At 35.0% G+C, this 26,389-nt stretch overlaps 4 protein-coding genes and 1 long non-coding RNA gene across 12 annotated transcripts in view; 1 reads left to right on the forward strand and 4 right to left on the reverse strand.

The window, feature by feature from the left end:
- Positions 1-183: 183 nt before the first annotated feature.
- Positions 184-5,370, reverse strand: LOC124403272 (T-box transcription factor TBX10). Its single transcript, XM_046876943.1, has 8 exons — positions 5,038-5,370; positions 4,748-4,919; positions 4,014-4,115; positions 2,968-3,139; positions 2,723-2,878; positions 990-1,057; positions 615-733; positions 184-512 (listed from the first exon to the last, which is right to left on the reverse strand). The coding sequence occupies exons 1-8, from the start codon at positions 5,042-5,044 to the stop codon at positions 379-381; spliced, it is 930 nt and encodes a 309-aa protein (XP_046732899.1). The 5' UTR covers positions 5,045-5,370; the 3' UTR covers positions 184-378.
- A 1,130-nt stretch (positions 5,371-6,500) lies between these two features.
- LOC124403273 (apolipoprotein A-I-1-like) lies at positions 6,501-8,195 on the reverse strand. Its single transcript, XM_046876944.1, has 4 exons — positions 8,145-8,195; positions 7,734-7,783; positions 7,488-7,632; positions 6,501-7,381 (listed from the first exon to the last, which is right to left on the reverse strand). The coding sequence occupies exons 2-4, from the start codon at positions 7,774-7,776 to the stop codon at positions 6,787-6,789; spliced, it is 783 nt and encodes a 260-aa protein (XP_046732900.1). The 5' UTR covers positions 7,777-7,783; positions 8,145-8,195; the 3' UTR covers positions 6,501-6,786.
- An 83-nt stretch (positions 8,196-8,278) lies between these two features.
- On the forward strand, positions 8,279-10,039 carry LOC124403274. The gene is made up of 3 exons (XR_006928869.1): positions 8,279-8,423; positions 9,676-9,813; positions 9,960-10,039. It is a non-coding gene; the product is annotated as an uncharacterized LOC124403274 (long non-coding RNA).
- Positions 10,040-10,802: 763 nt separating this feature from the next.
- LOC124403183 (apolipoprotein A-I-2-like) lies at positions 10,803-12,362 on the reverse strand. Its single transcript, XM_046876818.1, has 3 exons — positions 12,084-12,362; positions 11,860-12,007; positions 10,803-11,752 (listed from the first exon to the last, which is right to left on the reverse strand). The coding sequence occupies exons 1-3, from the start codon at positions 12,124-12,126 to the stop codon at positions 11,158-11,160; spliced, it is 786 nt and encodes a 261-aa protein (XP_046732774.1). The 5' UTR covers positions 12,127-12,362; the 3' UTR covers positions 10,803-11,157.
- Positions 12,363-21,991: 9,629 nt separating this feature from the next.
- Positions 21,992-26,389, reverse strand: part of sept4b (septin 4b) — a 59,334-nt gene continuing 54,936 nt past the window's right edge. For all 8 annotated transcript variants that reach the window (XM_046876400.1, XM_046876398.1, XM_046876402.1 and 5 more), the window contains one exon: positions 21,992-24,512. In XM_046876400.1, the coding sequence (XP_046732356.1) occupies positions 24,444-24,512 (69 nt within the window). In that variant the 3' untranslated portion in view covers positions 21,992-24,443. The remainder of the gene's footprint in view (positions 24,513-26,389) is intronic.

Consider the following 26,389-nt stretch of genomic DNA (forward strand, 5'->3'; position numbering starts at 1 on the left):
TATATATATATATATATATATATATATATATATATATATATATATATATATATATATATATATATATATATATATATATATGTGTGTGTGTGTGTGTGTGTGTGTGTGTGTGTGTGTGTGTGTGTGTGTGTAGAGAGAGAGAGAGAGAGAGAGCGAGAGAGAGAGAGAAGTTCATGAATGTTAAAATGCTTGTTAGGATGCAAATCAGTGTTTATTGATTCTGAGGAATAGGCCAGAAGTTTATTATCAGTCAAAGAAAGATTGTTGAAGCAAACAAAAGTCTTTACACACTCATTAATTACACACATCATGCACTATCAGGAGATTATAAGATGACTTTACAAGAAAACTATGAAACAGAAACATGCTGACTTTTCTTTAGCCAAGGTGGTTTCTGTCTGGTCTCTGAAGAGAGTCGTCCCACTGACAGTGAGGCAGAGGAACAACAGGAGATGTGTGGACATGAGCATGTCTCCTCCTCCTCTTCCTCTCAGTAGTACTGGTTGCTCCATCTGTGAATGGCCGTATATATATTTATACATGAGAATTAAACACTTTAGGACACTTTTTCAAAAAGAATTTAATCACATCTATCATGGTAGAAATTGACTTACGGTTTACATGCTGGTTTTCCGTTCTCTGCTCCTCAGAAGACATGCCTGGGTGTGGTGTGCTCTCTTGAGAGTGCAAATGCAGAAGGGAATGAGAAATTTGAGACTTGGACCCTTCAAACCTGCCCGAGAAACATGGTAGTGTTTTAGATTATAGCTCAAAGCAAAGTGTGCCACTGCAGACCAAGCTTTAGGTCTTGCATTTGGAGTGTGGTCTCCTGGTGTTCAATAAAAATAAGAAATAAACCTATACTCACTTACAATATGTTACTGATTAAAGGTTAATTATAAAATAGAAAAGAGGAATATTGACCATAACTTGACCAGAATATACACATGACCATGAGATAGTGATTCAGCAAGAGAAAAAGGACATACCAGTTATTAGCATCAGTTGTACGGAAGCCTTTAGCAAATGGATTGCTAGCTATCTTCAGCTGTGTGATCTAAACAGAAGAAAATGATACACAAATAAGGACAATAAGCACAACATGATTTTACATGATATTTTAAAGTCTCTTTTAAATAGAAATGTCTTTAGAGCCATACAGTATAATATTACTAAATAATAACATCCATCTCAGTTGATGATTGCAGGAGAACAGCGCATTCAGTATATAAACCCCTTCATATTTCTTTACATTTTATTACAGTATGCTGTATTTTAAAACTATAATGCTTTTTTTTACATCAATCTACCAAAATTAATTAAAAAGGAAATATTACATTGACATAAGAATTTAGACTCTTCGCTATGACAATTTAAAATCTGGCTCCTGTGTATCTCCATTTTTCTGGATCCTCTTTGAGATGTTTCTACACTTTGATTGTAGCCCACCTGTGGCACAATCAATTGATTAAACATGATTTGGAAAGGCATGTACTTGTCTATAAAAAAACAAGCTATGAGGTCACTGCCAGTAGATCTGAGATACAGAATTGTGTCTTATTTGGGGTTTTTTTCAAGCAGGATTTGACTTTGCACTGAGGATATGTTTGGACACTTTGCAATGAAGACAGGATCAGTGCAGTGTTGCAGTGATGGTTAACTTTCTGACCTTCGTTGGAACTCAATCTAAGTGACCGTGATTTTCTTAGTGTTCTACAAACTTTTATGATTTAAGAATTAAGGAGGTCACTGTGCTTTTTGGAAACTTCCATGCAGCAAAATAATTGCATTTTTGCTTTGTCATGCATTTTCAGCTGTTCGGTTTTTCCAAATTGTAATCAATCTGTTGAATGTGCCAAAAATGGACTATAATGAAAGTGTAATGATCATTAATGATCGAAATCATCCAGAAAAATGTGATTAACTTGAGCTAAATGTCAAGAGTCATAACAATGGTTTTGAATTCTACGTCAGTGTGACATTTCAGGTTTCTGTAAAATTGCAAAGTTATTACAAATCAGTTTTTTGCTTTTGGGTGGGTGAAATGGAATGTAGTTTCATGTGGACAAAATGTAAGCATTTTAGTATCAGACTGCAACATAAAATGCAAAAATAAATGTCCGAATACTGTCTGAATGTACTGTATGATCAGATCACTCACAATACTTTTGGAGTTTGTCAGAGACACATGGCCCGATTACTCCATCCCTGACAACTCAAAACAAATGCTGACAATTATCCAAGTTACTTACTTGATTAGGGAAGTACCAGATGTGTGACATCATTACACAACATTTCACTTAATTTTACTAAAGTAATATTTAAATATAGTTAATAATGGTCCAATAATGGTACAAGTTACTTATATCACAACAATATTCTTAACATTCTTTATTCATTCAACATTATTATTAACTATGTTTATAGTTACATTTAAAATGATATATTATTACTTATTACCAATATATTAAAATAAGTTTATATAAAAAAAAGGAGCTGTCTGTTATTACTAATGTATTCTATAATGAATAATAACACCTTCTCACCATTAAGATTAGCATTCAGATTCAGCATGGCTTTGTTGTGAATCAGATTATTTGTATTATTTTATTCCTGTATTATAGGAATCCCTGCCTCTGTTAACTAAATCAATAGTCCTATTCACATTTGAGACAAGGCCAAGACAAACATTAATACAATTACTATATAGGCGTTTAGTTACCCTGTGGTTCTGGTAGGCGGTGACTGCAATGAACCTTGTTTCTGGGAAGGAGAATGTGCAGAAGTTGCGGTGAGCCGAGCGCTGACTGTCCCTACTTTGGTCCACAAACACTATATGCAGCCTTGGTTGATAGCGGTGCATGGAGTTCAGGATGATCTGCACAATAAAAAATACAGATGCATACTAATTTAATGCACATTTGCATGTACACAGCATAGCACTGAGTTTTCTAGTCTGCAACTTACATGGCCATTGTCATCCAGAAGGTTGTTGGTGAGTTTGAGGCGGTCAAATGAGACAGTTTGTTTCATCCACTGGGATCCACGTGCTGGCGAATCTGGGTGAAAGTGCACTCTACCTGGGATTGCAACATCTCCACGACCCGCCATGAGCCATGAAGAGCTATGAAAAGCGTACCTACAAAGACAAACACAGAAAAAAGTAATCACAGTCAATACAACTATTTACAGTCCATCCAGATGATAAGTTGTTCCTAGTGATCCAGCTCTTGGAATGCTCTAGTAATAAGAAATAAAGAGCAAGAGAACATTATTCTGAGATGTTGATATCAGACTTATGCAAAATCCTTTAGGAAATATAATGGACTTAGTTCAGCATTAGTAGCAGAAGTGGTAAGACTTTGCAGATCCTAGTAATTTTTCAGCAGTGGGCAGGGGTTGGATTAAAAACAGTCACTTGCAGTTATACAGTACGTTGCAACCAAAAAAAATTTAAAGATGCAAAACGTTTTGAAGGTTATATCACAGTCAGAAAAGAAAGTAATATCAGATTGTAACATGTTTTTTTTTTTTTTTTTATAATTTTGGAACTTACCAACAATAGATTTTAATATATACTCTTGAAGATGCTTAACAATTCCTATTCACATTAGATCAACTAAGTAATGGGAAATTCCCCACAAAGTCACACCAGTTCCCACCTCCGGATTTCAATTATCTTAATAATGTCCACGATACTAAGTAATGGGAAAATCCTCACAAAGTCACATCAGTTCCAGCTCCAGATTTCAATTACCTTAATAATGTCAATGACACTGAAGTCCAGATGTTATTGACAAGCTTAAGATATTAGATATCCAAGCTGTCTTTTTACCAATATAGATAATGTTAAACAATCTATACTCTTTAAATAAAATGGTTATTGATAGGTTCATGGGAGAATTCATAATTCCTCACTCCATGAAGGAGTTACCTGTCTTAAAGATTGTAGAGATATGAACAGTTAGGCGTTCCTTCAGAGAAACTAAAGAACCCTATTATAAATTTGGTACCTGTATCTCTTGTCATCCACTGGAATGAAGTCCATGAGGAGAACATAATCTGCTGCAGGGTCCATGTCTGTGATTTGTACTTGAAATGTAGGAAACATTCTCCTTTTGAAACACACACAAGAGCATAATCATGTTGGAAATTCAGTCCTGTGGTAAAATAATATAGCTCTTACTATTATTGTGGTAAAAATCAAGTAATCAGGTAAATGTGTCTGACATTAAAGATCTCTCAAGTGAGACCTGGAATGATAAGTTTTAGCAAGCTTGCCACTTTTTCCTGAAATTTAAATAGGAGAAAAGTTTTATATTTAAAACATGTTTCCAAATGCAGAGCAGAAACATCACTGTCATGTGAACAGATGCTATGTAAATACATACTGAATAGGTTCGGATTATGCAAATTTATCTATGGCTATCCAAAACATTATGAAAGTATGCCATTCACTTTGTTAGATGAAAAGATTTTAGATATTAGTAGACAGACTGACTGATTTAACCACCATGCCCATGGTACTGCTTACCCAATACTATCCTTTAAGGAAGACAATCTGGCCAAGATTTAAAAGTAAATAACAAAACATCATTTTGGTGAAATGTATTTGTGCCAAACCCCATTTTTGTGTTTTTATTTGTGTTCCAAACTCTCCCATAAATACACTATGTTTTATATATAGAATTAATAAAGTTATACATGTACATGCAGTTCCCTGTAATGATGAAATGTTTGTTCTAACCTCCCAGCTTTTGTAACTATCATTTCAGTGCCAAGCTGGTCAAACTGTTGCCAAAGCCTGTATGTTTCCAGCTGAACCCTGATCCTTGCGACCTGAGGGGCTTTGGCACAGGGGCCAGTGTCCTCTGAAAGGCGAGGTGAGCCCATTGAACAAGTCTGCATGAGTTTTGAAACTAGGAAAGAAGATGAAATGAGACAAGAATATAATTATATTACACATATTCTTAACAAAGTATATACAGAAAGCTTTTGGTTTTAATCAAAATATTAACATGGTAGATAGCAATTTACCGTTCATCACAGCTTCTTTGTAAACAAACTGAAATCTGTTTACTTCTTGTGTTTTCTCAACGAAATCCAGAATTTGCTAGAATTTGCTTCCAAATGAGAGTGCGTATGTCTGGCACTGGACCAGCCAAGTTAAATCAAACTCAGTTTGCTGGCTTTTATACACACTAAGATGCTAAGTAGGGCTTAATTCAACACCTCATTCGTTGATGTCACACAGATCCTTTGAGACGACGTACCAAAGACCAGATACAGATTAATTACAAATATATTGCCTTACAATATTGAGTGAAGACAGGACACCATCTGTAGACATAAGTCTTAGTGACCAGATTGATCACACGTCCCTAAAAATCACTGGCTGCCCTCGACACACAGCTAATTGCTTTTTCAGCATGAGTCTCTGGTGGAAAGGTGAAACATGGAAAGAAGGGTGCTCTGTGTTGCCCTTTGACCACTGGATTTCAACTGTGCCCTTAGCTTTGTGCTAAATAAACTGACCTCCAGGTTGCCTGGAGGCAGATGTCAGGCAGATAAAATGGATCAGTTAATAATGTCCTACATATGAGAATCAGAACAGAGTACAAGAATCCATGATCATAATGTTTTATTACATTATTTATCCTAACCTACAGTGAAACAAATCACTCAAAATGGATGTAAGTATTAATCAGATGTCATGCTACACTGTTATAGAATTTTATCATCTGATTTTTCAGAAGGTTTAGATTAATTTTGTGTAACATCTCTAACAGAAGTGCTGGCTGTTTTACAAATTACAGATTTACACTAATGATTCCATAGCAAACTATATTTTTAGTTTATTATCTAAATTGTCCTGCAGGGTAAAGTTCGGGGATCATGAAAAGATCAATTTTGTGTTGCTTTTTAATGAAATTATCTGTTAAATGAATTCAAATGTGGTTACATTATTTTTAATTGCAAATTTAAGCATTAGTGAGTAGAGAGGTGTTAATTATTTAAAGAGGTTTTAGCATAAAAACTAAAGGCTGAATAAAAATACTCATGGTGCAGGATTATGGGTTAGTGCTGACATGGCTTTGCCTGAGGGAAGTCATGTGGTTGTCTAATCCATCTAATACTAATAAAAACAGCTCACTAACAAAAATGTCAGACAGGATTCGTCCGTTTCTTTTGATTTATTATCCTAATAATCTAAATACTCAACGCCATGTATTTTGTTTTCTCATGGATGCTTAAGCAAATGCATAAAACTTCTAGATCACATTGTGAACAATTAATTGTTATTTGTTTGACCTGCAAAAATGTTCAAAAGTTAACTGTGTTATTTCACTGATGCATTTGAATTGTGTACTGAAAGTAGTTGTTAAGGAATGGTTTTAAATTGCACTGTGCTGATAAAGAATATATTAATTGAGTGTAAAAGAGGCAAGGCTCCTTCTTTTTTTTTTTTTTTTTAAATGACAAAACATGAAACAAGGAAATTACATGAAACAGTTTGTATTTTATTGAGCCATTCTTTTAGCAAAGCAAAAGCATTTATGAATGTTACACAGAAACCTTTACATTAGCATATGCTCGCTACAGTTGATCTAAAGGAATGGCATTTAGCAATACATAAAGAGGAGAAAAAAAAATCTTGCATCAGCACATGTGGTGAATGAAATGTGGAAAGGTCTTGAAAAGACCCTGGGATAACTGATGATAACAGGATAAAGGGCAATTAAAATATAAACCTGCGCTGTGAGCAAAAAAGGGGAATGAGAGTGTTTATTCCTTTAAAGCCTTGTCAATGGTATGATAGATACCCAAAAACTGTGGCCTGAGTTCCTCAACCAACTTCTTTGCCTTCTCGATCAGCTCGCCAGATTCATACTTCTTTCGCAGCTCATCAATGTTTTTCTCATACTGCTCTTTATACTCTTGGATGTGGGGTCCATATGTGGTTTTCAGGTCCTCAAGGATCTTGGTTAGATGGTTGCGAATGCTTTCCACAATGGGGGTCAGCTTGGACTTGGTCTCCTCCACATTGACCTTGAATTTCTCCTGCAGCTCTTTGACGACAGGCTCAAACTTGGTTTTAAACTCCTCCACTACCTGGTGATTCTTCTCAGAGTACTCCTTTAGTGCAGGCTCCGTCAATGTACGGTACTCTTCGAGATGCTTTTTCACAACCTCACGCAGCTCTGCCCATTTCGGCTCCAGCTCTTTGCGCAGTTGCTCCAGGTCTTCGGCAGCCTTCTGACGCGAGGCAGAGAAGAGATCGACTATCTGGGGTCCAATTCCCCCACGGATTGGGGCAAGGCTCTCAGCGGCAGAGTTGATCAAGGCCTCAATGGCCTCCAGGCCATGAGTGAGGCGTGCCCTATGCAGAAAAGAAAAGAATAAAATACCACGACAGGGTCAGTATTTGAAAGAGTTAAGCTAAGGTCCGTGTTTACTGAATGGTGTGTGCTAGGTTGATCTCCTACTTGTAATCCTTGAACTTGTCATCATCAAGTTGGGCGATAGCCTTTTGCGCTGTATCTTTAGCCTGGTTGAGGTAGGTTACCACCCCAGCTCTGATGTGCTCATACTGACTTGGAGCGTCAGCCTGCACCGATTTAGTTTGGCAACCTGGACATGAATTTTAAATAAGAATTTGTTTGTTTTTTGTTTATTCATTTATCTTGTTAGTTATGTGCAAAGCTTGTTGTATAAAAAAAATAGTGTTTTACCTGCAGCCAACAGAAAGGCTAGAGCTAGAGCTAGAAACTTCATGTTGGATCTGTAAAGAGACAAAAAAAAGCAAATTGTCAAAAGTATGAAAGGATTGGAGAACTGATTTTCTTTTTTTCATTACAGTGATAAACAATGAACAAAATTGTGTATGGAATGCATAATCAAGACATGGAACAGTCTTAAGATGTCCCAAATGAATCTAATTTCATTTACACAAATGTGAGATATAAAGACCGTTCATTTAGATATAAATGTTTTATTAAGATCTTATTGGACAAATGAATGTACTATACTGCAGTGAGTAAATTCCCCCATTTAAGGAAAGGCTTAAAGACTATTTTTTTGCTAATGATTTACCATTCAAACAAAGCCAGTGTCCTTTCTAGCAAAAAACGTTTTAAACTTACCTGGTGATGGTGTGGGTCTGGAAGAGACTGGGGAACTTGAAGCAAAGGTAGCTATTTTATAGGGCCATAGTGAGGGGGAGGAAACCAGATGGAGGGTGTGATAGTACCTTCATGGAGTTGGACCTCAACCCTCCATCCCTAAATGATCCATTTGAAGAGGTGGGTACAATGGTCAGCAATGTAAAGGGGTCAGTAGAGGCTAAAAAGTGCTGTGAGGACATGTCCGGATCTCAAACATATCACTGAACTAGCTTTTGATATCATTTTAATGCAAATACAGTAAGTGCTTTAATGTTTCAGAAACTTGATGGGGAAAATAAAATAATATAAAAAAATGTGTTGTGTAGTGTTAAGATAGATTACAGGGTCTATAACCCTGGTCCTTAAAAAAATCCCCCCTTTCACATTGTTGTGTTTTCTCTGATTGAATGCACCCACTACTATTAAGTTTAATTTATTTATTATTAGTTTAATCAGGTGTTCTGGAATCACAGAAAGCATTTAAATGTGCATTATTCCAGGACAGGGTTTGGGAGTCTGTGAGCTTGACACACATATACTTTATTAATACAGTTATATGAAAAGATTTTGCTTTGTAATTTTACATCTTGGAGTGGTTTGTGAAATTCGTCATTTTTTAATATTAATGTTATAAATCATTATGAAATATTTGTTCTATTATTTTTATAGGGTCAAGTGCCGATGGTGCATTATTCTAATGCTGTTCCACCTCTTCTTTTTCTTCATGCTATGGAAGCCCATAGAATTGTCATGAAAAAAATAAGTTGTGAAATTTGCCACAATGATTGAGAAGGGCCAAAGGAACATTCTGATCAAATTTAGGCCAAGTACTTCTAATGCTCTGGCACCACCATCGGGTCAAATGTGGGCCTAGTTTGGAAGTGCATTTACGGTCATTACTTTTGAACAATTTAAAATTCAGAGTTGAAACAACTCACACTCTATCATTTCACTTTCAATTTAATTTCTTCCATATTTTGTCACAAGCATTTTTTGTCATCACCAAATTTGGCACCAATCACCTTTGGAGTAATGTTAACAAAAGATATTCAATTAATGCTAAATATTCTAATCGACTTGCTCGTAATGCACCAACGAATCTGACAGCAAATCCACAAAACAGAGAGTAAGTTTGTGTCTCGACAATTACTTTTAAAACTGACACAAAACTGAGTCAGCATCTTCAGGACCACGACCTGAGGCTATGCAACAGTTTTCGTGACAGTGCCATCTACTGGTCAAAAGAGACATGAACCCAATGAAAGGATACTTATCCCCAAAGTTCTAATCTGCAACAGATTTAGCTCAAATCATCTTGAGATCTGTCTGAACAAACATTAACAAACAAATTCTAAAACCCAAAACCTCTGTAAAGCAATGGAAAATGTAAAAACATGTTGTAATAAAACTTAAGTGTACAATGTATGTAAGTGTAAGTCTATAGCATTCATTTTCCCCTTTAATAATAGAACATTGTGTGCTAAATTTATATTTCTTTTTTCCAATACAGAATGTGAGGCTGAATTTCAATGGCATTGCAAAATGACACAAATCTTGGTATGCATCTTCTGGACCATGACCTGAGGCTATGCAAGAGGTACAGAAGTTGATCACAGGTCACAGCAGTTGCAGCAGCTGGAGAAGATATGTAAGACTTGTCCATTTGTATTTAGACCTTTTCTCCACTAAATTCCACCACTGATGGTAGTCAAAACATTATGAGTGAAACTACAAATACACTTGAATCACTTTGCCTGAAGATATACTGTATTTGTTTTTCTGTGATTCAAAAAGGAACAATTGGCTCCAGTCTGGATATTTAGCTCCCCAAGATGGCATAAGGAAGAAACCTTGAGAGGAACCAGAAGAGGGTCCAAGAGGGTCAAGAGGGTCCATTTATTGCAGAAATGCGATGTTCAGGGGTGCAGTGATGGTGATCAGAAGCAAACTGTAGTCCTGAGTCAGTGTAGCAGACTGTTGACATTAACTACAGTCCAAATCCATCCTCAAAGCTCCCGTTCTTACTCCGGAATTTCAATGAACCACCCAAGGCGTTGATGAGAGATTGTTGTTGTTGTTGTTGTTGTTGTTCTGGTTAAATAATGGCCTGGATGTCAAGATACACCGCTGTTTCATATCCAGACAAAATATACTAATTAGACAAACCTAACGACTAACATCAGTCATCAAAAATAGATCAAAGTGGAGTTTTTGAACTTCATCCCAAGTCATTTTTAATTATAAAAATATTTTGTTTTATATTTTGTAATTTATAATTTGTCAGCTGAATTGATAACTAAATAATGACTTTAAAGTCTTTCACCCACAAAACCTGTAAAAGGTTGTATGTGATAAATAAAGTACGCATTATTTACTATATACAAATGTTCAAGCAGTAGTTTGCCACTGCACTGCAAATGCCACTGCACCAATTTAGAGTTAGAAGTAATAAGCTAACTATTATTTCAAAAGACATCATAAAACAGCATTTGGCAGATAACCGTATCCAGGCTCAGGGGCCCAGGATTCACATCATTGTGTGACTGGGATTTGAACTCACGACTTTCAAATTCAAGGTCCAATACATTAACCACTAATGTACCACCTCCCTCACATACAACAACATAACAAAAATGATTGATTTGTAAAATTACTTTATTAAGCCATTTATTTTAGTTGTTTTCGAAAAACAGTGAAGCACAGTAAAACATTAAACAAACATTTAAGAATGTTACACAAAATGTTTACTTTAGTATGTGCTGGATACAGTAGATTTAACAGAATGCCATGTTGTAAGTTAAAAAGCAAAGTCCAGTTTTTGCATCCACCCATGTGGTGAATGGAAAGTGCAGAGATATTGAAGAGAGAGGCAAGAGATCTTGGTGATGACAGGCCTCACAAGCCCCAGCTGATAATAACAGCATGTGGGGAAAGATATATGGAAAGATTGCCATTAGGACTGCACTGTGGGCGAAAAGGTGGAAGAGAGTCCTTATGACCTCAAAGACTTTTCAATCGTGCTATAGATACCAATTAGCTGGGGCCTAAGCTCCTCACCCAAATTCTTGAGTTTTGCTTGCAGCTCACCACTTTCATACTTCTTTTTCAGATCATTTAAAGCACCCTCAATCTGCTCCCTGTACTCCTGGGCATGTGGTCCAAATGTGGCCTTCAGCTCCTCAAGCCCCTTGGTCAGCTTGTTGCGAATGGTTTCCACAATGGGGGTCAGCTTGGACTTGGTCTCCTCCACATTAACCCTGATCTTCTCCTGCAGCTCCTTGATTACAGGCTCAAACTTGGCCTTGAACTCATCTACCTGCTTGCGGTTCTTCTCAGAGTACTCCTTCAGCAAAGGCTCCAGCTTTGCACGGTACTCCTCCAGATGCTTCTTTATAACCTGACGCAGCTGCTCACGCTTAGGCTCCAGCTCCTTGCGCAGCTCCTCCAGGTCATTGGAAATCCTCTCCCGAACACCAGAAAAGGACTCAACAATCTGGGGTCCGAGTCCCTCACGGAATGGGGCAAGGGATTCCGAGGAAGACTTAAGCATGGTTTCGATGTTTTCCAGGCCCTGAGTGAGGCGTGCCCTATGAAGGAAGAAAAGAAGAACATTTTATTTGACGAACAATATATTGTCAACTGCTTAAGTTGTGAGCAAGAGTGGATTTTATTAAATGCTAGCTTTATTTCTTACTTGTAATCCTTAAACTCAGCATCATCGAGATGACCAATTGCTTTCTGTGCTGTGTCCTTAACTTGGCCGAGGTAGGTCACCACTGCAGATCTAATGTGCTCATACTGAGATGGTGGAGCATCAGCCTGCAAGAATCGTGCCTGGCATCCTGGACAGACATTTTTGTAAGAATTTACTTTAAATAATTATACAAAGCTTGTACTGTGGGATGTAAAAATATTTACCTGCAGCCAGCAGAACAGCTAGAGCTAGAGCCACAAACTTCATGGTGGATCTCTAAGAAGAAAGAAGAAGAAAAATCAACATCTCAGAACTGTAAATGAAGTTTATAAATGCAATAATTACAAAATAATGCAAAAAAACACCTTATTTAGTCCAAATAAGAAAAAACACAGAAACTAATAAAATTGGCATGTTAATCACTCTGTTATTCTAATTTGGCACATTAAGTAGTTAATTTGTTCCTTTACTGATACAGACTCACTGAGGTATATATTTTAAAGTCAGATCTAAAAACACGTTTCCTCTACAGCTACACTCTAAAGCTAAGTCATACCTGTGATTGTTTAATATCCTTTTTATAAGCAGTACAAACTAACCACACTCAAACTTCTTTTCAAACCAGCCAGGGTCGTTCTTTAGAATCTCCCAGACTAAAGGAACTGCTTACCTGTTGATGCAGGTCTAGAAGAGACTGAAGAACTTGAGGCAGATGTCGCCATTTTATAAGACCCAAGGAAGTGGGAGGGGGCAGAACGAAGGGTGTAAAAGTGCCTTCGTGGAGCTGGACCTCAACCCTAAAGCCCTATTGGAGCAGCTGGGTACAATGGCCACTTTCAAACAGTCAATAGAATCTAAAAAATGCTGTGAGGACATTACGATATCTTAAGCTCATTAGTGACTATGATCTTTTGATATCTTTGCAAACCAAAAAAATGTGAATACGTTCTCTTTTTATTGCTGTAAAACGGCAAAATGCTGTATATTGGGTCAGACGTGCAGTTTTAGTCTATATTTTGAATTTGATCTGAGAAAGATTTAGTATATTTTCTGTTTGTTTGAGTGAGCTACATTGCTGGTAGAATAGAACATGGCTGTGGCGTAATGTAAATTTTACCGCAAAATATAATTTCTCAGGTTAAAACATGCATTAGATTTCACTGCTTGGGTTTTATATTCAAAACCACAAGGATAATAGCTGTTTTTTACATAATGGAATGATTTGTGAATTGAATCATGTTTAATATTACATACTATATGGCTATCACACTCATATGTACTTGTTCATCATTCCATGTTAAAGTTGGTCCATTATTGCTGCTGTAACAGACTTAAATTATTTAGGATTTTTACTAAATAGGCTTGTGAGATTTTCTGCCCATTCAGAAACACTTACAGCATTATTAGGCAATGATGTCATACTTGTCATACATAGCTTTCTGTTCAGGCCACTCAAGTTCTTCAATACCATCCTTGGCAAATTGTGTTTATATTCTTTCTTTGTTTACAGGAGCATTGTCAGTCTTTAACATGTTTGGGCCTCTAGGTTTCAGTAAAGGGAAATCAAAATTTCAGCAGAAAAATACATTTTAGAACTTAGTGTGAGATCAACATCATGGCAAAAGTTTAGAAAAGAAACTACATAGGGGGTTTATAGTCAGATATTCACATAATTTTGGTGCTATAATGTATCACAGTGACTATTTCATTTGTTTGACAAAATTTCAATTCAATTCATTTTTATTTGTATAGCGCTTTTAACAATGAACATTGTCTCAAAGCAGCTTTACACAGATAATGTGGTGATTAAAAGTGAATATGTTCTTTATAAGTAAGTTTGTCCCTGATGAGCAAGCCGGAGGTGACTTAATCAGAAAACCTAACATTCTATGTAGTTGTCTCCAAACAGATCCTGACTTTTGGAGTTCAGCCCCTGTGGGTGTCTTTTTTCCACTATCCTTCTTTGTTTTCTCCTAATCGGGTCGAAAGCTCAGGTACTTTTTCAGAGTTGATTGCATTTGAAAAGGGCATCAGGTGCAAGCTCAAAGCCATGAAGGAGGAATGTTGCAATATCCACTGTACACACAGTTACCATATTAGTACTTTAGACATGCTTGGCAGATTTTCATTTGACACAATTTCTATTTATCATACATAGACCATGTATGTATCTTGTATGTATCTGAATAAACACCACACAATTAATTCAATTATATTCAAGAATTACATTGTGTTCTTGCATTACACAGCATTCTATCTATAGCCCAGCTGCATAGTGCTGTCCTTTGGGGCAGTGAGCTTAATTATTAACCTGCAGATGTAAATCAGCTGTGTCTAGGAAATCTTTATAGACCTGAAGGATCTGCTTATTGGTTTGCAGAGATGTGACATGATTTTATTTTATTTTTTTAAAAATCAAACTACTAAATAGCAAGAATGTAATTAATTGTGACATAACATCAAATGACAATGTCGAAGCATTTATAGTTTTGAGATTGCCTACAACTATATATATATATATATATATATATATATATATATATATATATATATATATATATATATATATATATAGCATTTTTTCCCTGCAAGATGATATAGTAAAAATACAATAAACTTTTGCTTAACAATCATTATATATGTAATCAGATCAATATATATATATATATATATATATATATATATATATATATATATATATATATATATATATATATATATAAAACTATCATTTGCTGACAACAGTATCCTAAGTAATTACATTTTACATTCAATTTTAGTTCACATTTACAAATTACAGTGTACATTGTTTGAATGACACATAATGTGCTTATTTCCATGTGTACAAATTAAATGATAACCGTGTTTTTAAGTTATTTAGCATCTCCTGCTACAGGATGCCTGTTTCTTTTGTCAAGCAAGCATGCTACAAGACCCATTCAGTCAATTGATCTTTTAGAGACGGGGCCATTGAGCCAGCCGGCTCCAGAGGCATGCTGAGTGAAGGAGTGACCAGAGCTATTAACTCTGCCATCAGCCCTTTTTGTTTTTATCATGTAATGAGGGATTCACATTCACACATGCAGGGAGTAAAGGCCTAAGTGATCATCAAGATGTGCTAAATGTTCTGAAAGGCCATTTTAGAGATAACCTGTAAGAGTTTACATTGAATTTCAGACATAAAAAATAAAAAAATTCAAAAGAAATATTTGTTAAGTAGTTATTTTCGATTGTTTGCAAAAAAATGACAATATGATCTTAATAAAAAGCTTCAGTAGATCTAAAAAATGCAGTCTGCACATCTGTGTGTGCATGTGTGTGTGACAGCATGATAGTGTTAAACCTTTGGCCTAGGATTATCTCAGTAAACCAGAAAACCCATTGCTGAGTTTGAGTATCTTATCAAATGTTTATCAGTTACACTGTTGCTAATCTGGTAAACTGCTTTAATTGCTGAGCTACATGTTTTACCTGATCTACTTTGTGAGCTGTTACAGATATTAAATCAAGTCATTTCTTTATAAATGTCTCTCAGAGTGCCAAATACACAGTAAGCTTTTAGAAATAATTATTTTCTCAGAATAAACTTAATTCCTAGTAAGAAAAATCAAATGTACACATTTAATACATGCCTGAAATAATCCATTTAGCTCTGTAAAGTTGTGTGTATTTGTGTTCCTTGTACTGTACTTACAAAGAAATGCATTTAAATCCCATCAAATATGTCTATTAAAATTAGGTACATTAATAGTATTTATTTTCCAACAATCTAATCACAATCTTTCAATCCGAGTTTTTCATATTACCTTAGCTGAACACAAAAACTGGTTGTATTTTATATTTTCTTTTTCTCTGTTGTATATTGACATACAACAATCCAGAGATATAGTAATAATAGACATAAACAGTGACATCATTTGTCAATGTATCATCTCCACCAATCTGATCCACGCAGTCCATCACCTTGTGTCACTATATCACGATTCACAAATTACATTACGTTTTATCTATAATATATATATTTGGAAGCACCTAACATCTAATTGTTTTTGAGAGACTTGAGATACCTGCATGTTCCTTTGGTTTATATTATTCCTTCTTTAGCATGAATAACATCTTTACTTTGCCATACATCTTGTAAAACTTGCCAAAAGTTTACTTTGACAGTTGTTTTGCCAGAACAATTTTTTCCGACCTTGTGATCCATTTGATTTCAGAGTAGTTCAGTGGGGACTGTTTGCTCTTTTATAGAGCATGAAAGTATGCCCCAAGTCATTGTCTTATTTTGTTGTGAATTCACTGTTTATATCGAATTGTGTTGATGTATGGAATCGTAGCTATGTTGGTTTAGTATTCCCTTTACCTAAAAACTCTCCAACCTTCCCTGTTCCAAAACAACCTCAAACCATTAAGCTTTCACCTCCATGTTTGATTGTGTGTGTGAGGCAGTCTTCTAACATCATCTCTCCTGCACTCCATCTTAAATAAGTTCTTCTGTTAGAGCCCAAAATGTCAAATTTGCAATCATCTGTCCACAGAACTTATTTAACTGTCCAACCTCTTCTTTATATACCACTTTACTCCTCTAATCACTTCTATAGTAGCATTGAACACAGACTGATTAAATATTTTTAGCAAGGAAATTTAATCATTGATTTTACAGAAACGAGTTTACAGAAACAAAAGTTGCCCAAATGTTAAACTCTGGACACAGATCACATGTCAATGCAAGGTATATAAAATTATTATTAATGTAAGTGGGATAGTTAGCAATCATAAGATGTATTATTCAAATTCATGACAGAGTAATTTCATTTTACATGTAAAAGGAGAGTAGAGATTTTCATGATATTATATTATATTATATTATATTATATTAGATTATATTATATTAGATTAGATTCGATTATAAAGATCTCATTTGTAAGCATATATAATTGAGATAACTTGAGAACTAATTAAACAGTCAAAATTAGGGTTGTGTCATATAACCTGCAGTTAACTAGAATTACTGTTACTGTCCCAAAATTGGGGATTCGTGAAAAGTTTTTATTTTCTTATACATGTACTTGAAAGTAAAGAGAAGCATTTTATACCTTGTTTTATTACTTTATAGTTGCAGTTTTTGAATGCCCATGAAACATGTTAGTTCCTGTTAGCACTTGTGGTTTACCAAGTGTGAATTGCCATTTCCTCTGGCGCTCTATTGTCTTACTTTGAGGGTATACAACAAAAAATGTTCAAAGTAACTGTGAAAAAACCTCCTTATACATTTCAATGCAAATTTGTATTGCATTTTTATCAGTGGACATTGTATAAACCAGCTTAACAAACAAATCATTACAAATATAAATGTTAACGTCAGAAATTTGTCCCTAATGAACAATCCAGAGATGACAATAGCATGGAAAACTCGCTGAGATGATCAGTAAAAAACCTTGTGAGAACCATACTCAATAGTCTATTCAATATAGTCCCAACCAGGTGTTATGAGCTGTTTAGCGCTTAACACTCGAGTGTAAAAGTGTTCATAGAAATTGTAGTCCTGAGCTCTGGTAGCAGAGATGTTTATATTATTTACAGTCCAATTACTTTACAGTCCAATAATCTTCAAGGTTCTTGAGTCTAACCCTCCAGACACTCTGTCAAAATCTTATGTATTTTTAAACTGTTCATGTGGAACCACCCTCATCAGTAGCGAGTGATTTCCAATTGAAGAGAACTGAAGAATTAGGGCATCAGGACATAACTTTAATACATTAACAACCTAAATGTTTTTTATTTTGCAAGTAGGTTTAAACATTGTAATGTTTAAATGTGTAATATACTGTTTAGAATGATGGACCTGCAGTTCATTTTACTTGATAAGTGTTATTTGCACTCTTTCTGTTTACTTTTAATAATGTAATTTGACTCACTCATGTTTATCTGTACAAACCGGCATTAACTAGATGTTAGTTATAAAGAGAAACTTAGAATGACCCATAAACATGAATCTGTGAATTGTTTTGCAGTTCGAAATGCTGTTGTGTGAAAATGAACACAGCACAGATTAGCTAATTAGTTCATTTTTTTTTATTGCTGAATAATAAGTCATACTTATAAGAGAGACAACTGAGATAAGCAGTCATTCTCTCACCACTCTCTCTGTCACTCACACAGTCAGATCTCAGCAGTTGCTGTTGACATTTATTTGATGGTGCTAAAATCATGGTACATTTTACCAATAAATAATAAAAAAAAGATTGACTGTATAACCCTTCTGCTTCCTTATATATATATATATATATATATATATATATATATATATATATATATATATATATATATATATATATATATATATATATCGATTGTAAGTCCCAAAGTTATCAACAGACAGAGGGAAATAATTTTTATTCACTGTGTTGATTACCTTTTCCCTCTCATGTAAACATGTTAATGAAGTTTCGTGGGACTCGAACAAATTAGAGCAAAAGTCACTTATTAAAAACCATTTACTTGGTTTAAGGTGTGGTTTAGAAGCTTGTGTGTAATGTCCATGCTGACTGTTTGCCATGATAACTGGTCATCTGGATCACGTCATATGTGGGCTGATAAACAAGGAGAAGTAGTCGGCGTGGAACAGAGACCTTCACCCACCACCTACACAGCTACAAAGGCGGCCAGAGGTTAGCTTGTCAGCAATCAATAGATAAACTGTGATCCTGGAAGGTCCGGGTGTAATTTTTGTCATTAAATTTATGTGCAAAGTAAAATAAGTACACAGTAAGTAAAATAATATTGTATATGTGTTTAATTCATTTACTTGCATGATATCCAGTGCAAGTAGTACTCCAGTGAAACTAATCATGAACTCTAGTTCTAAATAATGTACTAATATTTAGCTTGGCAGCTCATGATGTCCAACTTTGCTAAGGGCATAAGGCACAAATAAACACCCACACACAAAATCACATTGCTGATCTTTGCTTCAGGAAGCTTTGTTTTTCATGCATCACAAAATCCTTGAACACTGCTATACGATCTGGTGAAGAAAGAAAGAAATGTTGCAGTGAGCAGATGTGTTTGTTACAATGGTAAATTTATAAAATAAATAAATGCCATCATTTATTTCATGAGACATTATTCTTGCTAGTTTTATTTATTTATGTGTTTTGGTTAAATCCTGAGGTGTTAATCTAGACACAAATTCCATGTCCTCATGGGTGTCCTCCCATGTCTCTAAAAGATCCCTAGATAAATCGGCACCTTTGACTTGCCCCTATGTGTGAATGAATGTGTGTGAGAGACACTATGTAACGAATGGGTGTAAACATGCATGGGTGCATTTACACCTCATTCACAGTTTTCTAGGATAGGCTGCAGATCCACCGTGTTCCTAACTTCTGAAAATGACGTCACACCAACAGCAAAAGAAAACTAGTCAGGTTGCAGTTAATGCTAGGTGATTAGATTTGAAATGCATATGGTAATCCTTCATTACAACTGACATAAACCTACATAAATATTAAAGCATTTTATTTGTATACTGTTTTTAACAATGTCGTCCCAAAGAGGCTTCACAAAAATAAATAATTATAAATATAAATCTTGTCAGAAATCTGTTCCTATTAGAGAGACATTCCAATAGGCATCGAATGTAGACCTTAAAAGAAGGTCCACTAACTTTCTTTGGAACTTCATGGCACCACTGCGGATTTGATTGTACTTATGGTATTTGTTTATTTTCCTAGTAAGCTCTGAATAACATTTTATATCATGGCATTATCATAAAATAAAACCTTTCCTATAAAGTAAGCTTTTTTTATGAATCTGTATGTCTATTGATTGCTACTAGAATAAGCACAAATGTCCATGCAGGTTTAAATCAGTCTAGGAAGGGTTAATCATGTGTTATGCACATTTATGAATTTCATTTATAAAGTATTTGTAATATTTTCTACTATAAATACAGAAAAAAACCTGCTATCACTTAACTTACAGCAGCTATGAGTGTCGTCCCTCACAAGCATTTTTTTCCTCTATTGAAAGTTAATAAGCCAATAGTAAACAGCTTACCAAGAAGCAAAAAAATGTGAACCCCTCTTAAGTCTCACAAATTTGCTGTAACATTACATGTGTTAAAGCATCTTACATCTTAAGATCTTACAGACCTTAAAAACATTATCATTACCTGTAAAGAGATAGAAACAATTATAGGGCTTTCTTTTACACTGTGTATAACCCTGGGTTATCGGCTTTCCAAAGCCTTTTTACCTAGGGTTATAAAACCCTGCTTTATTGCAGGGTAAGCACAGTGAAACCACTGTGTTCAAATCGTATGCCTTGATGCTTAGCAAAAGATGGGTGTCTATTGCTAAGCATGTAGCCATAAGATTTGAACATCAAACAGCCTCATAACATTGATTTGGATAGTCACAGTAAACCTGCATCTTGTGTAAACAATACTTGCAGCATGTGAGGAAAAACAGTGATGCAACGCATGCAATAAGTACACTATGGACAAAAGTCAATACTATAATATACGTCTAAAAATATGTATTAATGAATAAAAAAAAAGTCAAAATTCATTACATACTGAAATTACATATTTCTGAAATGTAGACTTTAATGGTTATGTTTAGACTAATGTTTTAACAAGATGTTGGGAAATAAGAGGAATAAGATAAGATAAACCTTTATTCGTCCCACAGTGGGGAAATTTCTATAAAACTGACCAACAAGCTACCCATCTGTCAGAAGTGGGATTCAAACCCACGACTCCAGAGGAGACTGCGACCTGAACGCATCACCTTAGACCGCTCGGCCATCCAGATAGCCCATGGAGAATGAGTTTGCTGGTACCTTTTTTAAAGAATAAGGGAGATGTGCAGACCTGCAGTAACTACAGGGGAATAAAGTTGATCAGTCACACTATTAAGTTATGGGAAAGGGTAGTGGAAGCCAGGCTGAGAGAAGAGGTGACCATCTGTGAGCAACAATATGGTTTTATGCCGAGGAAGAGCATCACAGTGCTTTTATTTGCTTTGAAAATGGTAACGGAGAAGTATAGAGAAGGTCAGAAGGAGTTGCAGTGTGTAAACGGATTTAGAGAAAGCATAGAAAGTCAGGTGTGTCAGAACAGTATGTGAGGGTGGTGCAGGACATGTATGAGGACAGTGTGCCAGCAGTGAAGTGTGCAGTAGGAATGACAGACTGGTTCAAGGTGGAGGTTGGACTGCATCAAGGATCGTCTCTGAGCCCTTTCCTGTTTGCAGTGGTGATGGACAGTTCAGACAGGAGTCCCCATGGGCTATGATGTTTGCAGATGATATTGTGATTTGTGGTAAGACCTGCTATGTTGTATTGTTTAGAGACAGTGCCATTAACTAAAAGACAGGAGATGGAGCTGGAGGTAGCAGAGCTGAAGATATTGAGTTTTTTGTTGGAAGTGACGAGGATGGAAAGTATTAGAAATAAGTTTATTAGAGGGACAGAGCATGTAGTAAGTTTCGGGGACAAAGTGAGAGAGGCCCGATTGTGACATGGGGTATATCGGTAGGATATGTTCTTGGGGGGAGTTCAACTGTAATACACATTATGCCGATGGGCTAAAATAAGGCTACTCACAGATTGGGATTCTCTCAAAGTAAGCGATAGGTATACATCAAGAGACTTTTCTGTTCTGGAACCGAGGTGCTGGAATGAAGCTGTGCAAACAGCTGAGACACTGTCTTTTTTTTTTTATAAACAATGGATGGAGGCCTAACTCTTTCTGAGACAGTTTAACAAGCACTTTCTGCCCTGTTTGCTTTGTCTTAATTTAAAAGAAAAATGTGCTATATTTCATCCCTTTGAGTCTTCAAAGCACTTTTATATGTCACTCTGGATAAGGGCATCGTCTAAATGCCGTAAACGGAAGGAAAGAATTGGCTAAAACATTGTTTCAATTTTAAGGGTGTATTAAAAAAAAAAAATAAATAAAAAAATAAGATAATGGTCCACATTTTTTTCCTTTGCAGTGCTAAAGTCATAAAACACTGGACCTTTTTCCAATATCACACAAAATTAAAGCAAATATTGTAATGTGTGAAATCTAAAATAAACCTGTACATTTTTTTGCTGTATTAAATAAATAAATTCCACGACGTGAGATGAGTGGTTTATTACTTTAAAGACTATGTTCGTCATTTTTATCTTCACAAATAACCCTTATACAATATCTTTAATGCATTTATTGAAACCAAAGTAAAGATGTTCATATACATATATATAAAAAAAAAAGACCTGAATCCAAAACCACATATTATTGTTCCCTTTATAACACAAGAGCAACAGCTGAGGCCTAAAGAAAATGCTTAAAATCAAATGAAGACATGTAACAAACCATGGGGCCAAAAATATCCCGACATTTAACATTCATAGCTTCAAACAAAACGTCCGTTCTGACTCTACTCACGTGCCTCAACAAAAACATGGTCAGTAACTATAAATAAAGTTTTTTTTTTTTATAACAAATGTAGTCTTAAATGAATATATATGTATATAAGTCTTTAAATTAAAGGTATATTTGCAGAATAATGAGAAAAGGCCATTCATTTTTTTTCTTCAATATATAATGATTCTCACAGTGGATTTCTTAATAATAAAAAAAATGGCAGTATGTTGTTTTGTTTTTTTGCATTAATATTTTTTTATTTGGCTGATTTATTCAACTCAAATTTGTCTGAAGTTTCAATCTTCAGGTATAGAATGGATGCTATGGGAACTAAAGTAACATTTAGGTTTGTTTTTTTTTATTCAAATTTAATAAATGTAATTTTATTTCTGATTTCAATTTAAATGGTGACCTAAGGGGAAAGAAACAGCTCCGATATTTAACTTTATTCGTATCTGGCTTATAGTTTGTCATTTATAAACTTGGAAAAGATCACATTTTTCATACATAATTTCGATCTTAAATATCCAGATTTCATTACTGTTTGATGCATTGACATTGACAGATGTGGTGTTAGCATTCCAGTGGTCATGATTCTATTAAATACAATGTTTAGCAACAAGAAATCTAAGCATTGGAATTTGATTCATCTGTTATTACACCATTAAGATAAGCACAGGGTTAAGAAAGATTCTTCTATATGTGCATCGCTTCCTTTCTTTTGACATTGTCTTTTCATTAGTTTCAAAAAGACTGCACTTATGGAATGATGCAATCTTTTTTTTCGGAAAACATCTTTTCCAAAAGAAAGAAAGAAAGAAAGTAAAAAGAAATCAATAATATGTAAGCTTGGTTAAGAAAAATATTGTTCTACAGTACTTCAATTATTATTCTTACTCTCATACGAAAATAAAACAGTGTTGACCTATGTAAAGAAACTATTGTTTCTTTTGGAGCCATACGAACAAAAGCATGTACATGTACATACAGCACGACGAACGCATTCATTTTAACAAAACAGTACAAATAATATACCATGATGTAGAAAAAAAGAAACATTTAAATAGTTTGTTGTTTTGATCCTATAATTAATAGCTAATCCAGGAAATTATATATGCATAATGGTGAAACAAAGAAAATTAAATGGTGCCACTTTGTAGAATTCACTCCCACCAAAAACATTAAGTAACCTTAGATTGGTATAAAAACAAAATTTAAATGTGTTACAGAGAAAAAAGTAATTGGACTGAACCGAGTTTGGTCTCTTTCATAAATTTTAACAACATTTGGGTTTTTTTCTACTAAGAGTACAAGCAAATGTATTTCTTTTTTGCTTATTTGGAATAAATATACCAAACTGTACCTTACCTTACTGCTGGGGTGGTATCATAAAAGGTACATAATATTTGCCTGTGGTATATATCATTCATTGAGATATAAAGAGTATGCTTTTAAACTGCTTTAAGGGTACAATAATTGGACTGTAAGGGACCAAAGATCTATTTTTACACTAAACTCTGATTAAAAGTGTTCCACATGCACCTTTGCAGATCAAATCTACACATTAAAGAAACAAAAAGATGTCCTCTTTATGGTCTCACCTCAGCAATGAGAAAAAGTATAGCTTGATATGTTTATTTCTAAATTCAATCTTAAAGCTAAAATGTTTTATAAACTATATGAAATCCCAGACAATAACATGCTCATTTGTTTTATCTGGTCCATTATTAATGAATTGTTTTGTCTGAAGCAGCAACTATATTTGGACTTTATTTTAGTACACTGCGAAAAAAGAGCATGTTTTTTTTTTTTTTTTTGCAAACTTCTAAAGTGAGAATTAAGTTAATTTTATCTCTATAAGCAGGCCAAACTGTTTCACGAAGGACATGTTTCAAATTCTTTGTGTCTGCAGTAGCTTTGATATGCTAGTGGACTACAGACAACGGCGTTAGATTGCAGCACTTAATGACACCTAGTGGAACTCCATAACCACTCGACTCACACACATAGAGACAAAGCAGACCTAGGACATGAAGCATGCTTTGTGTACTACTTTTGAGGCTTCATTGAGCAGAGAGGGGTCTGTATGAGATGGCAAGTCCTCAAGCATGAAGGTCAGGCAGAAAAGTGGCACCGTGGCAAATGTGAATGGCACATGCAAGGGTTAATAGGCTTCCTTCTGGGTGTGCATCTGCTCCTGGATCTTCTGCAGCATCTCCTGCATCCGCCGCAGCTGTGAAAACAGGGGCAAAGGGGAGAGTTTTTTTTTAATTGAACTAACATATCAGTGGAAGGGTAAAAATGCTTATACAACACATCAACTTGTCACATGTTCCATGGGGGAACTTTGGACACAGCTCACAGCTCAATGGGCGATCGATTGACTTTTTTACTTCTGTGTGACTGTTCATGTAGATTGTGTAACCCTTTACTGTGCAAGAATCACATGCAGTGATAGAATGAAATCAATATTAATAGTGTTGGGCCACTCCGAAATCAATACTTATTCAGGGTTTTGCCTACCAAATGTACAAAAGCTAAAAGTTAAACACCTCCAAATGTTGACATGTGAAAACGCTAGTTGACCAGAGATGACAATTTTTTACCCTCTAACCATTTTATAGTTTGGTCACACTTAACTGACACGTTTTTTTGTTTTATCTCCTTTTGGAAAGAAGACTTAAATAGGATTATCGATTAATGACTAAGTACACTTATTATGCAACACAACTTGTAATATTCTATTTTAAACTTCTAAGTGTTTAATCCTTTAATTTATGGATATATGACTGCTATACTATGTGTGTGTATGATGGCTGTCCAAATGTTTCACAATAACCCTGAGACCTTGTAAGGTTAATTGAAAACAAAAGTCTGCAGGAGATCTGGAGAGATTTTTGGATTGTTTGTGCCTTTCTCTCATCAAACATTAGGTCTCATATTAAGTATGACAGGTTTACATATTTAGTGTACATATTTATAACTTACATATAAGTTATGTGAAATAAAATTTACATTTTCCCACATATTTAGAGTGTGGTTCCATAGAAAGAAAAACTGACTAAGACCTGACCTAGACTAGGCATAACAACTCTTTTGAATGGCAATGTGTAGAGAATGTGTATCACAGTACACATGAACTATTTCAATACTACTACTCCTATTACTCCTGCTACTGCTACTACTTCTACTACTATTAATAATAATGTTTATTTTAAACAAAAATAGTACCAAAAACTGTTTGAATTAAATTAGGCAAAGATGAAGAACAAGGCAGTGTGAAGCAATAAAATGGACATGCTTGTGTAAACTTCGTTTGGGTGTTGATTCAGACTGACAGCAGTAGGTTTAGAAGATTTTAATAACCGATAAATGTTTTGCCATATCCCTATGAAGCTTCTCCAGCATTATGCAGCGGCTTCTGGATAAGACTTGAAAAAACTTTTTGGATACTGCAGTGTAACATAAATTCCTTAACTATAGCAGTTAAAGCAGAAGTTCATGCAGAGATAAATAACAAAATAATTGAATGAATACATAAATCACACGAAAAAGAAAGAAAGAAAGAAAGAAAGAAAGAAAGAAAGAAAGAAAGAAAGAAAGAAAGAAAGAAAGAAAGAAAAAGGCAAGAATCAGGTATAATGTATTATTGACAATAAAAGTAAGAAATACATTTTCCTGACATTTACATTTGCAGGATTTAGCAGATGCCCTTGTCCAGAGTGACGTACAAAAGTGCTTTGAGTCTCTAGCAATGAATAAATCTACACTGGTACGCAAGATTACAAAGTTAATATAAATATTATTTACAGCATCTTGAATCCTGGGTCTAAAGTGTGTAAGCAAGGAATTTTACAGGCTTCCAGAACTAAAGAACTAAACTTTGGAACCTAAAGCACTTTTCCAAATGAGGAAAGCAGGGCGGTGAAAGTGTGGGGGACGGGTCGCATAAAGAAATGTTGAAAAAGAGATTGTGTTGCAACCTTAAGTAATTAGGCACTCAAAGAAGATGCACACTAAAACCCTGATCATCTTTGTGCCTGGGTATGTGATATACTGAATATATACTCATTTAATTTCTAGAAACACAGGACAAGTCAACCCTTTTTG

Source organism: Silurus meridionalis, chromosome 20 (genome assembly GCF_014805685.1).
Source record: "Silurus meridionalis isolate SWU-2019-XX chromosome 20, ASM1480568v1, whole genome shotgun sequence".
Classification (NCBI taxonomy): domain Eukaryota; kingdom Metazoa; phylum Chordata; class Actinopteri; order Siluriformes; family Siluridae; genus Silurus; species Silurus meridionalis.

Coding starts and splice junctions, on each gene's coding strand:
- LOC124403272 (XM_046876943.1), bottom strand. Junction 734..989: donor ACAACTGATGCTAATAACTG/GTATGTCCTTTT, acceptor TTTCTCGGGCAG/GTTTGAAGGGTCCAAGTCTC. Junction 513..614: donor GGAAAACCAGCATGTAAACC/GTAAGTCAATTT, acceptor GGCCATTCACAG/ATGGAGCAACCAGTACTACT.
- LOC124403273 (XM_046876944.1), bottom strand. CDS start 7,776: ATGAAGTTTCTAGCTCTAGCTCTAGCCTTTCTGTTGGCTGCAG. Junction 7,633..7,733: donor AGCCTTTCTGTTGGCTGCAG/GTAAAACACTAT, acceptor ATTCATGTCCAG/GTTGCCAAACTAAATCGGTG. Junction 7,382..7,487: donor GACAAGTTCAAGGATTACAA/GTAGGAGATCAA, acceptor TTTTCTGCATAG/GGCACGCCTCACTCATGGCC.
- LOC124403183 (XM_046876818.1), bottom strand. CDS start 12,126: ATGAAGTTTGTGGCTCTAGCTCTAGCTGTTCTGCTGGCTGCAG. Junction 12,008..12,083: donor AGCTGTTCTGCTGGCTGCAG/GTAAATATTTTT, acceptor ATGTCTGTCCAG/GATGCCAGGCACGATTCTTG. Junction 11,753..11,859: donor GCTGAGTTTAAGGATTACAA/GTAAGAAATAAA, acceptor CTTCCTTCATAG/GGCACGCCTCACTCAGGGCC.